The sequence below is a fragment of the Dermacentor silvarum genome, chromosome 8 (assembly GCF_013339745.2).
Source record: "Dermacentor silvarum isolate Dsil-2018 chromosome 8, BIME_Dsil_1.4, whole genome shotgun sequence".
Lineage (NCBI taxonomy): Eukaryota > Metazoa > Arthropoda > Arachnida > Ixodida > Ixodidae > Dermacentor > Dermacentor silvarum.
This window is the reverse complement of record NC_051161.1, coordinates 56,571,144-56,589,510: the sequence shown is the minus strand read 5'-3', so window position 1 is coordinate 56,589,510 and position 18,367 is coordinate 56,571,144. Positions and strand designations below refer to the sequence as shown.

The 18,367-nt window shown below is 46.0% G+C and overlaps 1 protein-coding gene across 1 annotated transcript in view; it reads right to left on the bottom strand.

Annotated features, from left to right (window-relative positions):
- LOC125947656 (uncharacterized) overlaps window positions 1–8,750 on the bottom strand; it is a 64,035-nt gene extending 55,285 nt beyond the window's left edge. The window contains exon 1 of the mRNA XM_049672849.1: window positions 8,657–8,750. Coding sequence (XP_049528806.1) covers window positions 8,657–8,750 — 94 coding nt within the window. The remainder of the gene's footprint in view (window positions 1–8,656) is intronic.
- Between the last annotated feature and the right edge of the window lie 9,617 nt (window positions 8,751–18,367).

The window sequence follows — 18,367 nt, the reverse complement described above, 5'->3', positions numbered from 1 at the left end:
GTAACGAAGAGGGTTTCTTTTAAGTGTTTTTCTCATATATACTGTTTTATCAAGATTTGTTACCATTTGCCACATGCCACACCAACATTTTACCTTTTGAAGGTCGTTGATTAGCCTAATTTGATCCTCAATAGAATTTATTTTTTCATAAAGGACACAGTCATCAGCGTATAACTTAACAGGGACAGAAAGATCACAGACAATATGATCTATAAAAATAAGGAACAAAAGCGGTCCAAGAACAGATTCCTGGTGGACTCCGGACTCGACCGGGATGCTGTGGGAGTGGGCATTATTCAAGGAAACAAACTGACGCCGGTTTGACAAGTAAGCCTCGATCCAGGCCATTAGCTTGTCATTTGTTATTATAAAACTTAATTTATGAATAAGTTTTCTGTGCGAAACCGTGTCGAAAGCCTTGCGAAAGTCCAAAAATAAGGCACCAGTTTGTTTGCCTTCCTTAATTGCTTCTGAAAAATCGTGAATAGTTTCTGCCAGCTGAGTACATGTCGAGTATCCCCTTCTGAAGCCATGTTGGACTTTTGATATTACGTTATGTTTTTCTAGAAAGTCAGTTAAATGTTTATGAATAATACGCTTGAATAACTTGCATGCAGTAGAAGTAAGTGAGATTGGCCTACAATTTTGTACACATTTTTTGGCACCACTTTTATGTAGTTGTTTAATTCTTGCGACTCTCCAGTCATCTAGTAAGGTACCCTGCTCAAGCGACCTTTTAAATGTTACACATAAATATTTGGAGCACCATTCAGCATACTGCTTTAGGAATGTATTTGGAATGTCAACTGGATCGTGTGATTTCTTCACATCAAGTTTTACCAATACATTAAGCACTCCATTTTCAAATATGATAACATCACCTCCATATGATAGGAGGTAAAGACAAGCTAACTAGTGGTATATGACCATTGCAAGCAGTGAAAGCATTCTTGAAAATGTTATTAAAGGCCACGCAGGCAGTATTATCAACCCGTACACAGGTGTCATCAATTAAAAACATGTCAGTTCAGCTAGAACTTGGAGTAATCACCCTCCAAAATTTCTCAGGAGAAGTTTTAATAAATATTGGGAGTTGAGTACTAAAATAGCTTTGTTTATCAAGTGCGATCTGATTTTTCAATTTTCGTGACACCTCTTCGATACCTTAACCGCCGGACAAATAAAGTTTATTCCTATCCTATCCTCTTCGATAACTGGGGCTGTGCAAGCGACAGTTGATTTGGCCCGTTTCTTCAGGCGTATTAACCTACGCTGCAAATGAAACGTTTCTATGCTAATCCAAGGATTGCGCTTGCAGGACTTCTTGGTTATCTTTAGAATGAAACGGTGAATACATTTATGAATAATGTTGAATAATAATAATAATTAGTAGCTTTGAAAAGAAAATTTGGTACATTTCAGCCAAACACCTTTTTTGAGGACTTGGTAAGCGACAGGAGTAAATGCAGAAAATCATCTGTAACTGGTCAATGTTCAAAGACCTGCTTCACTACAGGGCGTCAAGTAAGGCGCATTAGTTTGAACAACCTGGAGTAGTTGCGTTCTTTCCGCAAGCTCGCATTAAAGGAAGACGTCCGAAAACATTCATTTCATTATGCACGCGGCACGTTATGCCGCTCCCTTGCCTCTTAGCTAAGGATTGGTGAAACCGTTATGAAACCAAATATAGACCGATGTACACGACCGAGTTAAAACTCGGGAAACTCATCGCGTTGGCTCAGTGGCTACAATGGTCCGCTTCTTTGCATGAGATCATGGGTTGAAACCCTGCTATTACGGTCCCCCCCCCCCCCTTTTTTTTTCTTTTGACGACAAACTACAAGCACGTGTATCTTTACGTTCTAATGAACATTAGGAAAGCCGAGATCAAGATTATTCCGTATCCTTGACTACGGCATCCCCCATTGATCCCTGTTCAGATTCGGGTCGTTAAAATCAGTGAGCGAAAACTACCGATATTTTACGCTGAGCAAACAAGTCAAGCAATTGTTTCTCGGGGTGTCTGTGTTTATTTAGCCGTCTCACAGCCTGGGAAGTGCACAGCATGATTAGGTACTTCCTTCATTCAAAGTGGGGTAAAGTTTGTAGTGGGAGCGCAACCCTGCCCAGGACTTCTCTATTCGCGGACACCCAACTTCCGGTCGGTCAGCTGGGCTGGGTTGCGACCGTCCAGTGCTCTCAAACTGAGGGTACGGCTGGAGACAGCGCACTTGGAAGTCGGCCACCGAGTTGGCCGAGGTAGCGTGCTGTCGCCCCACCAGCTAGCGGATCTTAACTCTGGTAAGAATCTTGAGGATGCGCTCGGTACGCTCCCTGATGCCGACAGCTCTCATCAGGGTTCAAACCCACCGCCTACCGCAATACGGATGTGGCTAATGTTGCTGACCATGTCGCAGCAGCCCTTTCTGAGTTTTCATTTTTTTCAGCGAAATGCATTCTAAACCAATACAATACAAGCAATATGCAATGGTAATTAGAGTATAAACTGTTGAAGTGGTATAGCTAATTTCACCTTCGCTTTTGTCCTAAGCGTCTAGGCTATGTGAAATCGGAATAAATGGTTATTCGATCAGCTACCAGACACTGTTCATCGCTCGGTACTTAGCCCTGCTTCCAGGAGTAGAATAGCCACCTATATTAACGCCACAAACAGTAAGGATGCAAGACAGCCAAGCGCAGCTGAGCTAAAATTTCATATATACAACCAGGACCCAGTTCAAGGCTGCGCCATATTGATCTATCGGATGAGGTGATACCACAGCTTCGCTGGCCAACCACCTTCACAGCGTGGATTGGAGCCCACGTTTTTTAACTTCTTTCGTGATCGAACATATGAAAAAACACAATTTAGCTCATATTAACAGCGTACGAAAGCGTGGATAAGTTTTCCCGTGAGCAGGTGACCTTCCCGTCCACTTTCCAGGCTTCCTCTTCAGCTGCCATTTTGTCTGGACAACAAAGTAGCCTGCATCGTTTTTTTATTGAGATGCTGTCTTCCCGAAGCTCTCTCTATTGCCGGCTTCGTCAGAATTATAAGGCTACTTAAGATGAGCGCTGTCCACTTAGCTATCTATTTAGCCGTCTACGGCGAGTATTGGAAAACGGTCCGAGCTGGATGCTTATTCCATTAGACTTCAGATGCATGCAACTATAAGGCTTTCAAGCACCATGCACCATTGCACTGCCTTCGAGATAGGCCAAGTTTGCGCATTGCACTATACCTTTGGGAGTCGGCAAGTTTTAACGGAGCAAATTAGGACGTTTCTTCTTTAGCGGTACAATAAGAACGTTGACAGTCGCTGTAGCATACGATAAAGAGGATGAAGGCGAAAGCCTGCGAGCTCACGAGACATTCATTAAATTACTTGACATTTTCATTCGCCTAAATAAACTCTATTTCAATTAAGTTAAAGTTAATTAAGCCACTCGAACCCACGACCTGTGCCACCATGTGGCATGGTGGCTCCATGAATCATTCGAACGCGTTCTTCCTACTACATGCTTGTTTTCTCCCATCAAAGGTGGTTCGAGTCCCATCAAAGGTCGTGGGTTCGAGTGCTTTAATTAAGTCTATCTTCATTAACTGTGCCTTAATTCATTTTGCCTTAATTAACACGAAAGGTCCTCACATCTCACATCCAGTGATAAATTATTTAAAATTTCTCAGAAGTAAGGTCATTCCGAAATCACTATTTCACTAGTGCTGTACGTACGTTGTACTGACAAGGATTCACCGCCGAGTTTAACCTGCAGCTATCTGTTCCATGAACCTCGACGACATTGAATCCCTCGCTGCTGAATAGTAGATGCCACCAAGAAATGGAGGAAAATCGGACCTCTATTTTTCTCCAGTAATTGGTGCCACCGATGACAACTTTTATGCACGATTTCTGCTTCCTCATGCGGCGTTCGATCAAGTTGATTTCTTTCACTATTATTTCGCTCTTTGCACTACGATTGTCAATTTTGCCACCCTCACAGTAGTGATAACTGTGGCTGATATTGTGCACTGATTCCAATTAGTGTCGTGTAGTGTAGCTTCTCACTTGGATCACCCCCATTTATGTTGCAGAGTGTCATTTACTCTGCCCTAGACATCGCCACTTATATTCCTCTCCTTACTCAGAGTAAGACTCAGAGTAAAGTAGATTGTTACAGCAGTGGCCTTTAAATTCGTGGCCATCACAGGCCTGTTTACATGCAAGCCACTCACATGAGTATGCCGCCTGCAATCGACCTCCGCCAGTCAAATACTGCGCATGCGCAGAGGAGGCAGCTTTACGTGTGCCTCACCTCGTGCGGAAATTCGAAGGACTAAGGCGATGATGTGTTGTGCTTATCAGTGTCGACAGAAATAAACGCGTGGTTTTCTGAGAGTAAACTTTAGTTTGAAGTTAGCACTCGTCCGGTCTGGCATTCCTTTCTTCTGCCCCCGTTTTCTTCCGCTTCAAGTCAAATATGCAGTCTCACAAGCTCGCCTAAGTTTCAGCTATTATAGCACTAAGGACGTTTCGCGACAAGTACCGGCTCAAGGCGGTGCCGTCCTTCGAGGATGGAGTCCAACTATACCGAATAATGTTTAAAAAAAACTAATTCATTATGGAGCTTCGGTTGTGAAGCCTCCATAATGAGTTACGCTTATCCCGACTTGCCTTTCCCTTACCCACTCCTCATATGGTCTTTGAGCCTTGTTTAAAATACATAATTATCACGCTCGCTCTCTTCCTCGCTCTCTAGCTCTCTCTATATCAGCACGTGCGCTCCGATAGCATTTCCCCCTTCTTCCTTTTTCCTCTCTTTGCATACATATGTCAGCGGCTACCAAGCTTCCTCTATAGACAGAGTAGCAGACCGCTTGTGTGCCCTATCGACTTCCCTATCCTTCTTATTTTCTCTCTATATGGTTGTCCACATTTATTCAATGAATACACGTATGCTATTCTTAAACGAAAATATGCATCAGGAATCCTTCCTTCCGTCCTTTTTTCTCTCTCTCTCCCATGAGACAGATTTATATTCAAAAAAATAAAAATCCAATGTCGTGCTAGGGTGATAACAACTACAGTAAATTGCACTTGCAACTGCCACCATCATATTTAAGTGTTTGAAATGCCACTCGCACTGTGAAATAAGCGTCAACCATTATGTATGTTGCGTGAATTGATTTTATCACTGATATTAGAGCTAAGACATCCGTGCATCGGAGGCCACCCTCTACGACAACCGAAGTCGCAAGTCCGCTTGAAGATTGAAACATGCGACGGCTACACTCCACGTTCAAAGTAAATGTGCGAGGTTTGAGCAATTCTGTTTATTAACATAATAGAAGGTGTTGGCTGAATTGTTGGCAGTGTTGCTAACAATTCTGCGTTTAAACTAAAAGTATCGAGAGCTCGTTCTTTATTGCGAGTGTTAAGCGGTGCGGAGAACGCAGTCTGACAGGTTGGCCAAATTGTTTCTGATGAATAACGCATTAAATCATCCATGTACAAACAGAATAAGTCTAAGGAATAGTACAAATTTTTCGTTCTGCTTTTATTTGAACAATCAATATCATGATTATTGCGAACATTTGCATTGTTCACAACCGCGTGCTCGGAGCCTTCACGTGTAACGTTACAAAACACTTGGATACGCACCGATTAGATTGTCTTAGTTGTCGCTAATGATATGCATACCACATCACGATTGATTGACATCTATTGTGAACAATTCTAGTGCGATAACAAGATATTGACCCAGAAGCGCAGCGAAATCTATGGAAGGGAAGTGTTCACAACAACGTTGGCGGTTGCTTTTGTTTGAAAAAAGGTTTGAAGAAATGTCAAACTTTTCCTAAAGAGCGCAACAGCGTCCTAGGTTCGCGAACGACAAAAAGCAAATTACACATACAAGCTCATTCCGTAACACTTAAATTTATAAAGAAGCCTTGTGGACACAATCAAAAAGGTTACGGAAACATATAATCAGTAACGATGAGAAAAACAAATTATGCAAGGTCACAACACACATCTTGGAATCTATGTGTAACGAAACTTTCGTGAAGTGGTTAATTAAGTGCTATAAAATGGCCCATTTCATTCCGGTGTCCTCGGCGTAGAGGAAACTGGCGCGGGCGCGCGCGCGTCTCTGCCCTCGAGCACTCATGCTATGAAATCCTCGCTATGGCGATCCTCTCAAAGAGATACAGTCGATACCCGATATATCGAACCCGCATATAACGAATTATTGTGTATAACGAACCGGACCAAAATACAAACGAAATTTTTTGTATAAAACTTTTATTTTATATATCGAAATACCTACATATCGAACGTTTTCGTGATCCCCTTCAGATTCGATATATCAGCGTGCGACTGTAGTTGGCGTTGGCACTTAAGAAGTGTGCACTTGCGATTGTGGCCTAATGGTTAGAGCAGCGTGCTACTGTGCTGCGATTCCGAGGTTCGATCAAACCATCGGGCACGTAATTGCTTTTTTTTTTCTTCTTAAGTATGAGAGCTATTCGGGCAAGACAGCGGCAGCGGCCACGATCAAGAAAATCCTGGAGTGTGTTCGCAAAGAAAAGAATAACTCAAAGCTTGTTCATGCGCGTAGCCCGGATAATGGAAGTAATGCAGTAATGTTCGTATATAATAAGTCTTTGTCAAGTTTGAGAATAGGTGCATATAAGTTTAATATTAAGTTTAATAAATACTGCGCGCTTTTTATCAAGGACACGTCCTCTGGTAACGAGAATATTTGCATTTTCCACACTGCTTGCGTGTTTCGTAAGCTTTTACGTTGGGTTGCGTGTTCTAATGACGAATTGTCGTTTCCCCACCCAGTAATCATAAGAGCGCCTCACGAAGTACCGCAAGTTTTCGCTAAGTACGGGAACTCAAGAGCACCGTGCACGGCAAAGCACAACTGAAAGAACACAACTAAAGAAAAAAAAAGAACACAACTGAAAGACAATCAAAACTGAATGTAAAAACATACAGAAGTACACCGAGACACGACAAACCACAAAAAGTGAGTAGAAAACATGATTGCAAAGCCAATGTGCACACAATAGGAGTACGTTGTTATGCGAGCAACAATGGTCAGGTCACGAATATGGCAAAATGGTCATGTAATGTTCCAGGACATTATACAAGTGAAAAGGCCAACATATTTGTCACGAGGTACCTTCTGTATTCACGTTGAATGACAAGAAGAATGTCGAATAATCAGTGTTTGCATCCATTATGTCTAGTTCCTACCCTTGCTTGTTTGCTGCCCTGTTTTAGTCGTACAACATCATGTACGAAGTAGCCCAACCAAAATATCTCGAATTGTTTGGTCTAGTTATATACTTTTATTATGCGTTCTTTTTCTCAAGCTGGAATCTTCAAGGCACAAGTTATAAATACTGTCTAGATTTTCCTTCACGTAAAGAGTGTTTAACGTGACTAAATTGTTTGAATGAATTACTATTTCTTCTGAATAAATTAGGAGAGAGTAAAGGTTTGGAGAATCAATGAACAGAGTATATGAGATCATTAAAATCATCTGCGCCTTAAAAATTCATACTTCTGTCCGAAAGCATTGCAATCATTAATCCAGTTTTCACATACAAAATCCTCCTGTCCCTTCACAAATAGGAGTACTCTAGGGGGCGAGAGATTGCATCGCTACCTTCCCACCACACTAACCTCTGTATTCTGTTAACAAAGTCTTTGAAAAGTTCTACAACAGCAGGGCACTCCATGAAACAAACGCTCGTTGCACACGCCCACACGGAGCCGCAGTTCTGAGTCATGTTTTTGTTTACTTATATTTCCTTAAAACTCATCGTCTGTAGCCAGAGCTGGCTTGCGTCATGCCTGTGACGTTTTTGAAATATCCAGTCCCTAATGCAGCGTTGCTCACACGTTACTTAGCGCCATGAAGCAGCTAGCTCAAAGTCAAGAGATTACACTGCTGAGTGAAAGACGACCACACTTGTTTTCACGCCTAATAAAGAAACTCGCTCAAGGCCCGCAAGTCATCGTACTCAATTGTAAAACGTGACAGAACACTCGTGATTACCCCGAAGAACCGTTTATCTCATTCTCTTCTTAGCGTTGAAACGGAATGAACCGTGACAAGCGAGTCAAAAGACATCGAAAGCAAACGAGAAAGGTCTGCGTTGAAGGGGCGCCGTAATTAGGCGAAGCCTGTCAGCGCCAACCATGCACCACGCCTCCTAGAAGAAGCGCAAATGATGCGGGTAAGGAAGACGACAACTCTTTAGTGCCAACATTGTGGAAAGAGCGTTCTTACAACTTCTGTACTCTTGCCCATGATTCTTACACGCTCAGCCAGCATTAATCCACTTATAAAGCGCGCTTTGTCTTTGTTAGACCAAATTCTCGGGGGTATCCCATCCTCGTGGCGGGTTAATTAACTCCTCTTTTTTTTTTTTCGGCACGTGGTGCATGTCTGCCGCTTTTCCTCGTGCTACACACGTTGTTGCTTTTCTCTCCTCACTCCATCGATTGCCCGTTTATTTTCTCTCTTTCGTTTTTTCACCCGTCTGATTATTTTTTCCCCATCTGCGAGAAAATTCTTTCTACCACTCCACGTTGCAAGCCAAGAGCAACAGCGTTGCCGCCGCCGCTGCTAAATTTACCGGATGCCGAGCGAATCTCGCGCACGCGTGCGAGGCAAAAGCCGGCGTCGCCGCCGGCGTCAGCGCCGGGCGGCGTTGGGCGCGACGGCGTCATGGCGGCACCGGCCCGTCTCCACGGCAACGGGTTCGCGAGGCGCCGCGGAGCCTCACGTGACGGGTCACGTGGCTTCAGCCCCGCCACTGCAGAGCCGAGGCGGCCGCCATTAGCCGTTCGGCCGCCGAGTTGACACCGTCGCTCCCCCGCCGGGCGACCGACTGCGCGCGGCCAACATGGGCGGCGGCGGCGGTTACCTCCTGCTCGTCCTGAACCCGCCCTGGACGCCCGAGCACAAGGAGGCTATCCTGCAGCGCGTCGCCAAAGGTGGGACGCGTGCACGCGTGTTTTTGTTTTTTCTCCCTTACCGCAGCCGTGGACGTCGATATTTATCCTCCGCCGAAGCCGGCTCTCCCGTCGGCGCCGAAGTCGCAGCATCTCCTCTCCTTACCTCTCGCGCGACGCGCGCTCCTCCGTTACAGTGGTAGCAGACGCCAATCGAATCATGTCGTCTGCTTCGCGATTAACCAAGCGCTAAACCAAATTCGTGCATGCTCCGTTTGTTGCTGAAATGGCCCTCATCGCGCGAGTGAGATCATGCTTCCGTAGTACGCAGTCATTCTTCTCCCCGCTGCCTTCAAACTGCGAAGGGATTCGGAAGGCAAGATTTACGTAAGACCACGTCAAAATTGTCTCGTACAACTTCAGCCTCTCACCTAAATAACGTTTCAAAAAGAAACTGTCCCTTCTTTCGTGATTTTGTGCTTGTGAACTCGTTTCTCTTCGGGGGACTGACTGAAATGCGCGGAATGCCGGTCGAGGAACGGGTTTCAGTCAATTTCGAGTGAGTCGGAAACACGCGTTCTTTCTCACGGTGCCGACGAGTAACAAGCAGGTCGACAAGCAGTCGCAAAAGCCAATGCGTCGACGTGTTTCGAACCTATAGCTACGGAGCCTGCTGGCCTACGCCTTCATTCATTTTTTCTTCTCCTTTTTCTTTCTCTCTTTTTTTTTTTTTTTGTACGTGCTTGTTTGCACTAGACTCTTCCTCAATGACAGCCGGTGTGTAGGGGTTCAAAGCGATCGTCCTTCTTCGCGTCACTTTTTTTTTACCGCCGATGCAAACAAGGTGCCCTCTGAAGTATTGACGTGAGAGCTCGCCTAATGAACGGCGGCAAGTTTCTGGGTCTCCGGAATTTCGTCGATACCGGGAGTTTTTTCGGGTTCCGCCGTGGCGACCTGACCCCGGCGTTTGCGCCGCGCCTTCCGTTATTGACGTTAACTAGGCCTAACCAACCTCTCTGTATGCGTCACTCTCGTGTATTCTTTTTTTTTTTTTCGTTTTCTTTTTTTCCGCGCCGTATCAGATCCGGCGACAGGTTGTGGACATAAACTTCTCCCTACACCAGCGTGCGTTGCACTCGGCTTGGAAATACGCTTAAGCTATACCACGGGTTCCTGCTTGTAAGATTTTGATTCCACGTCTTCGCAACTGACGCGGTTTCCATTGAGACTGGAACCGATGATGCAATGTCCGCTGTCCTTTTCTTTTCTTCCTTTTTTTTTTCTTCTTGGCTATAGCGTTGACTTATCCTTGCCTTGATGCGAGAGGCTTACTGAATAGATAGTGTTCGACTGATTGCGCTTCGAAATGAGATTTCTTACGCAACGTTTCGTACGAACGTCCACTTTCGGCGCCAATCTACCCGTACTTTTCTTTGTGTTGTTGCTTGTTTCGACTAATCCTTGATAGCATGAAAGTCACATTGTCTCTCTCTCTTTTTATTATTATTCTTTAACGTGAATGACCAGACGTCTCCAACTGGAAAAATACCGTGGTATTATTTAGCCGAAATCCCTGGTGTGTGCCTTTATCTATGTAATCCGCTTTTAATTCCTCTCCTGTTTTAATCTATCTACAACTAATCCTGAAAATCAGTCTCCAGATCCGCTCTGATATTGCTCTAGTGGATAAAAGAGGGGCCAGCCGCACTCCTCGATATTTCCGTATCTTTCTCTTGCTATCTCTAGACATCGCTGGTTTTAATTAGAGCCGCTGAGTGCCTTTGTCATGTCCTACTGATCCCGTGGTTCCCAACTACAACTGGCTGACGAAATGTCTCAGGGCCAACTTGCAGCCGGAATGATCGCGTGCTGATTTGATAACTCACTAGCCCTTTAATTGAATCCGCAGAATGCGCAACAGTTACCAGGGCTAAAATGAAGAGCCCACTGATTTCAATATGGTAGCGGTCTAGACAGAAACAGGTCTCGTTTATAAATGTAAGGAACTCAGCGAACTTGTCAAGTAGTCACGTGCATCGACCATTGCTGTAAAACTCGATGAATGTCGCCATCTTGAAGACTTTAAATGCGAATGTCCTCACACTAAGGTGCGCGATCGAGATAATCTAACACGCTCGTTATACCCTGACTGCATCGTTCCAGTTGCTTGTCTGTTTTCCTATCGGCCTTAACACCTTAACATGCCAGCACCTCAACACGAAGACGGTGGGATATCCTGTGCGCTGAAGGAAACCGTTAGCCTAGTAATTAAGGGATCCGATCAAGCGGTGGAACAAAACAAACCAAGATAAATAACGCAAGGTCACATCGACACGACTGCGAATAGCTCGGCGCGCACACACCCAAACCGAACCGCTTCGTTCGGCATGCGCACCTTAATCCTCGCCGTGCCGTCGCAGAGCGCCACCGACGACGCTGGATGCTGGCGCCGGCCACTCCCTTCGATTCTTTTCCGTTTTTGTTTTCCTTTTCCCTCCTCACATCCCATTCACTCGTCTCCACCGGAGAGCCAAAGCTCTCTTCTCTGCGAGGCAAGCGCGTCGCGCGGCGAAGCGCTCGCTCCGGGATAGCCGTGCGTGACTCGGAACCACGCACTCGTTTCTCTTTCCCGAAACCCTTCCAACAGCGCGACGCCTTCTCGCTCCCTCTCTTTTTCTTCGTTCTCTTTCATTCACCCTCTCTCTCTCTCTCTCTCTCTCTCTCTCTCTCTTACTTCATTTTTGTCTTACTTCCAGCTTGCTTTCTGCCCGTTCATTACGTGTCACTTCGCCTTTACTTTTTTTTTTTTTTTCGCTCTCTCGGCCTATTCGTTATACGCGGCTTGCGCCCTGATGCGTGCACGCTCTATTGCTTCCTCTACACCTAATGTTCGTGCTTGCGTCCCGCTGTTTCTCTCTTTCTTTTCGCTGCTCGACTGTTTTGTTCTTTGTTTTTTCTGTACCCTTGTGTCGACTGGAGCGTTAAAGCGGCACTGAAACACGCTACGACGTTCTACGCGCGAATGGCGTGTTGTGGCGCTGTCGGGGTGGGCGACGTACGTCGCTCGTCGCTTGAATGATGCGTCCGCCTCAGCCACGGAAAGGCAGAGGGGAGGGGGTTCCGTTATCGTCACCCGCTAAAGAGCACCGTTAAGGTCAACGTGTCGCCGGTGAAAGTGTGGCTCGTGCGAGTCTGTTTCCGGTCTCTCGCCGTTGTTTTAGGCCTGCTCGTTGATCAAGGCCGAGTCGGTGCGAAAGCATAAGGGGCCTTGAACGAGACAAATTTGAGAGAGAGAGAGAGAGAGACAAAGAGATCGACCTTAGTTCACAAACAGCTACGAGTATGTACGAGCTGTCGTCACTAACGCTGTCTCATTTGACTCTCGTTTGTTCTCATTGCGTCGGCTCTCAGAGTACCGCATAAGGAAGAATTAAAGCCAAATTCGGCAGCGGCAGTTCTCTCTCTCTCTCTCTCTCTCTCTAGTTTTTTTTTTTTTTTTTTCGCTTAGTGCCAGAACGTACGGCTACGTTTGGGCATGCTGCGGTGGGCCGCTGCATAAGTTTCAAGTTTCTGTCAGTTTGTTTTTTATGCTTCATATCGTACATCAATGGTGCGTGCACCGTGCGGTTATGTGAGGTTCCATCTCCCCTAAGAGCTAAATGAAACTGACCTGCAATGGCTATTGTGCTCATTTCTATAACTATAAAATATGAAATATGATGTGTAATATGAACTTTGGTTCTAGCACACGGGGGTTGAAATATTAGGAAAGGTTATTTTTTGTATTATTATTATTGTTATCATTGGCTTCATTGTGTTTATTGTTTGACTTTGTGCCATTCCAGCAATAATCTCTTATGGGATTGGCGGCATTTTCTAAAATAAAATAAATCACTAAATAAATTATTACTGATTTTTGATGACCCGCTCTCATTTGCGACCTCCGAAATTTAGTTATTCGGCGCTCTGGATATCGAGGTCAGTGAACTCCATGACACTTTCATATCAGATTACGCGGATTGCGATAATAAAATCCAGGGCATGGCGCTAAGGCGACACGAGGTCCTGAATGGGCGCGGCATTCGGTCGTACACGACAACATGCGCGAGCAATCCTCACAACTATCGATTGGATTTGTCATATGCGGAGAGACCTGGAGACGCCCTTTAAGGCGGCGGACATAAAAGCGTTCTGCGGCTGGAACATAAAGCGATGCGGCGCCTCGATCATTCACCCCAGTGGGCGTTGCTTTTCTTAAATTTATTTCTTTTCTGCGCCCGAAATACGCAGGCCGTTTGCATCTTCAAGAATAAACAGCTTTAATAACAGCAGCTTCATCATATCGAGAGATAGATTAAATTTCCTGAAGTGTTATTTTTTATAGATTAAGCTATTATTTTTGCTTCTGTAAACAGCTCATTTCATATCGCTTGCGCACGGCCCCAACAGTAGGGCGCGCACCTGCGTTGGGAGGTATTGAAACTAAGTACGTTGATGTCTTTTCGTCGATCAAGAGCGCGCTCGGTGTGAAAACAATTTACGATCTTGCAATTTTATGCCAGTTCTCTTCGACTGAGAAACAGCGACAACAAAGGTATTCGAGACACAAAAGACGTTTGTTACTCCAAGCGCAGGATGTAACGCTATGTGAATTATGCGACACTTTATACACGATAGCGATAATAGAGAAAATATGATCCCAGAACATGTGTGTACTCCGCGACCAAACGATATATATGTTAAGCGTGCGGCGAGGCACATTGATGGCTCGTAGAATTGAGGCTGCCTGGTATGCTCCGAATCGCAGTATTTCTCGGGATGTGCAAAATTGCATACCTCAGACAAATCCGTGTGAATACTGTCGATAGAAGGCTTTTATGTGACCTTGATTATTTAATATATATCGCGCAGCTCCGGTACAATATTGCGCTGTAACTGCTTACACACGTACGCATCGGGACTCCGTATAGTGTGGGGTACAACCTGTCTTCGCCTTTTGTGTCTGGATGTCCGAGCGTGTCTGGGACTATATCTATAGACTTCATTTACTCTCTTATCTAACTCCGCTGTATACTTTCGGAATCGGTGTTATTGTCCTTACTTTAAAATATTTGTCTTCAGTATTATTACTATTACGCGAAGAGGATTAGTCATCAGCATTATAGGGTATGTTTTATTTAGTTTCGATAAAGAACAACTGCCATTGCTCCTACGATAAAGGGAGTGATAGGCTGAATTAGAGTTCTGGGATGGAGATTTCTTCATAACGAGCCGTGAATCTTCAAAATGGCCAATATCAGACGGCGCTCAGGATTTAAGGCAGCGCGTTTACAGAATGAGTTCACCGCACTTGAGAAGTCATCACTCTCGTGAATTCCTATTCTGGACGTACAAGGTCACTGAGCCCATCTCTTCGAAAGCGCAGCTGCGGCAAGTCAGCGCGACGCAGCTCCGCAGCCAGGATTTGCACAAACGACCGCCTATTTGCCGCTAAAAGTGTGTAGTTCTGTACTGTTCACATTTCCGGCTCTCAGGGGATTGTTTCTTGATGTCGACGTGTCTTGTTAGCCTGTCTGTGACATTCAGCTTTATTTATCATTTATCGTTTTAATTCCGAAAGTGTAAAAGCTCTGCAGTGACAACAGAAATTGAAAGAATAGCATTCCGCAGCTGCGCGCAAGGTCGTGGGCTCGAATCCCGGCCGCGGGATGGATTTCGATGGCAGCAGATTGTAGGAACAGGCATATGCTTAGATTTTACACGCGCGTTAACAATCTCCAGAAGGTGAAAAAAAAATTTCCTGTGACCTTTATTGCGGTTCCTCTCACAGCGCAGGCTTTGTTCTGGGTCGTCGTGCTCCCATCTCTCAATCAATCACGATACTCATGCCTTTCGATCAAAGTCGCGAGCGACACGAATGCACATAGTTGACGAAGGCATGAGTCAGCCAGAAACAAGAATCAGTTACACTCTCCCTGCTCTGTAACCTTTGCACACTCGAGTTCACTGGCTTACACGCCTGCTCGCCTTTTCTTTCGTCTTGTTTTGCCTTCTTTCTGTGGTGTTTTTTTTTTTCACACTCTCTCGTTCGCCATTCCCCGCTAACCGCAATGCGGAAGAGCGACGCTGACGACATCATCCCAGCGGACACGCCCAAACTACGCCGAACCAGGACCCGAACCCTTCCCTCTCCTCACAACCCCTTCTCCCCTTAACTTCTGTCGAAATTCCTCGGGTCTTCTGCTACTCGACATAAAAAAAAAAAAAAAAGACGGCTTGCTCGGGGAAGGGGGGGAGCCCAGACCGCGTGTTGAGTAACGAGGCTCGTGGAGGGTCTTCAGCTTCCGCCGCCAAAATTCCGCGGGGCGTGACGTCGCGTCTGCCGTTGCTTTTTCTCTGTCTGTCTCCAGCTTACGTCTGGCCTCGCTAATGCTCGCCGCCTGTTTCTGTGTCTGCGCCGGAACTTGGGTGTCTTCTCGTCTGGTCTCGGCAACAACGTGTGGCTAAGCGCGCTTGGCCGCGCGCCTTGTAACATATGGCACGACGATTCGCAGCTACGACTCATTCACAACCGCAGTGGGCACCACCTACAACTTCTTGGTACGATGAGATGGTCTTTCTTCCGAATCGAAAAAGAAAAAAAAAGAAAGTGTGCATTTTATACTCCTTGTCAACTGTGGAGTCTGCTTTTCTTGCGTAAGAATCGGCGCTTTTGCAAGTGACAGTTTATTTGGAACAAACGTATTTCGTGAATCGCGGCTCTTTCTATATGTTGTCTCTGATCTTTCATAGCGCCAGTGGCGAGAAGAGAAAGAGTTATTTTCGCTTCCATATAGAAAACACGGAAATGTGCGAGAGTCCAAGGTCGGGCCGCGCTACAACCTGTTCCAGCGAACTGCTCTGGAGGTGTTATTCCAAACAGTGTGTTGTTTTTCTGCGGATTGACACCCACAACTACGCCCTATTCACACAACAATCTGTTGAGTAATGCGTTCGCAACATGTTCACTGTCGAGTGTGTGCCGCCAACAGAAGTTGCAAATCTTCAAAAAGCGTTGAATCTCGTCGTACGCCACATACATATGTAGGTGCGCGCCAGACATAACCATGCATCTTCACTTACATTAACTGCCTTTCTCCATCGTCACAACATTGTGATCGAAAGTCTGAGAGGCACATTTTCCGTAATTATACGACACGCTGCGCCCACCACTCTCGCTAACTAAACCAAACTATAATACCGCGCATTTCGTGCGAGTGCTTTTGGCAACTCGCCCGCCGCTTCCTTCCTGACCATAACGGACCGGTGCGCGGCGGCGGTTAGTGACCCAGGTTTCACTTATTGCATTTTTTTTTTTTCGCGTCTGTCCCTCTCTCCTTTTTTTTTTTCTTCGCTCGTCCTCTCCGTCCCCGCCCGTCTGTGTTTTTCCCGTATCCGTTGTTCCTTTTCGGCAATCCTTTTCTTTTTTTTCTTTCTTTCCTTTTTGACAGGGCGTTCTTAGCGTGGCACTATACTCGTCCCGTCAATCTGTCGGGCGCCACCGCGCCTGTCTGGGTCTCCCGGCGTCCGGCGCGCCGCCGAAGTAGTAGCAGTCTCTCCTATAGCTGCGTCCCTGCCCCTGCGCAGCGAGCAATCGATACGTCTGCCATCTGCCAAAAGCTTCGTCGTCCTACAGTGCTACGCATAAAATACGCACACCCACGCACGCACACAGACACACGCACAAGCACCGCCGAAGACTCACGTCGCTCGACCTGACGCCGTCCCGGAGTCTAACCTCCCCCCCCCCCCCCCCACCCTTTCTTTTTTTTTTTCTCTCTGATTGCATGGCTTAGACAGGCGAGGAGGTGAATGGAAAGAGTAGTTGGCCGTGGTTCGCGTATTACTGCGAGTAATTAATGTCAGTTATGCCGCCCGGTTCACTATATATCCCGAGCCCGGCGCCGATTAGGAGTGATGACGGGGCGGAGCGGGGTCGGTGTCGTCGGATTTTGAGGTGCTTATCCATTTATCGTTTCTTCCTCGGTTTCTATACGTTCGTTTTGCTGTCTGCACGTTCTGCTTGCTTGCTCTGGGCGGTTCGGTGCGCATGCGTAGCTGCCGGAACACTTACGAGTGTAGATGACAGCCCGTGACAAGGGAAGGGTGGCTTCGAAGCAGCCTGTGCGCGCTGATGCTTTCGATTCCGGTGCCCGGAGGTAATACTCTATTCCGTGCGTGTCTTCTTTCCTGGCCGGCATGGTGGAAAGATGAAGGAAGAAAAGAGACATCCCGTTTCGTAGAGATTCGCTCATCAATATTAGAAGCCTTCCGGCACCATTGTTCGCCGAGTTCTAGTGACTTTCTTCGACGTATTTAGCGGCCCGTCAACTGCTTTAGAATCGTATGCTTTTACGGCGATGTCGCACTTTATCTAACGCGCCGGGCACTGTGCCGTTAGCATGAGACGGTAGATACCGCGAGGTAAGGGAGAGAGACCAAGCAAAGAGAGGAAAGGCAGGGAGGTCAACCAGACGAGTGTCCGGTTTGCTACCCCACTCTGGGGGTGAGGGAAAGGGGAATAGAAAGAGGAGAGAGAGTGAGTAGATGGTAAATACGCGCGTACGAAGCGGCCGTTTTCCGCCATTGTCAACCGCCTATTTTACTAAATTTGCTGTAACACCGGTGGAAGAGTGTATGGCATCGGGTGCGGAAACATTTTGACTATATAGACTAGAGATTTGAAGCGTTTGCCGCTACAGACAATTAGATCGTTCAGGCGACAAAGATGTGGCATTTGTAATTGTTGGAGATGATGCTCCCTAAGGTACGGTGCCACAGTAGCTAATGGATAAAGGGAGGGGGGGGGGGGGTTATATTAGGAAGAGACAACTTCTGTACGTTTCTGTGATCGCAGTGATCACAGTGTAACGGAAACAATGGAAAGGAAAGGTTTGAGATGTACTTCGTCATGTTGCGCTGTTTTCTACTTACACGTCGTAACGCTGTTGTGAGTGCTTTCACTGCAACCAACTCGTTCTTCTACACAAACTACGTGCGTAAGCGCACATCATTAGAGCTACTTGTCAACAACTCTTTTTCATGAGACAAGCAGTTGCCGGCGCCCTATTTCACGCCCCACCTTTCCACATTACGATAGTAAGAAAGGATAGAGATGTTGTACGCATATACCAGTGATGCGACAGAACAAAGGGTTCGAAGCAGCTGAATACGAAATTGCAAGAGTTCCTAAGAAAAAAAAGAGACACATAGGAAACACAAGCCTGTACGTACAGTAGCGGAAAGTGTTATTTGATTGTATAATAACGTAAATAAAAATTCATTTCTGTGCTACAGTTCCCAAACGTATATCTGGTGTTTTCTTTCACAGAGATTCCCTGCAAGATTCTAAA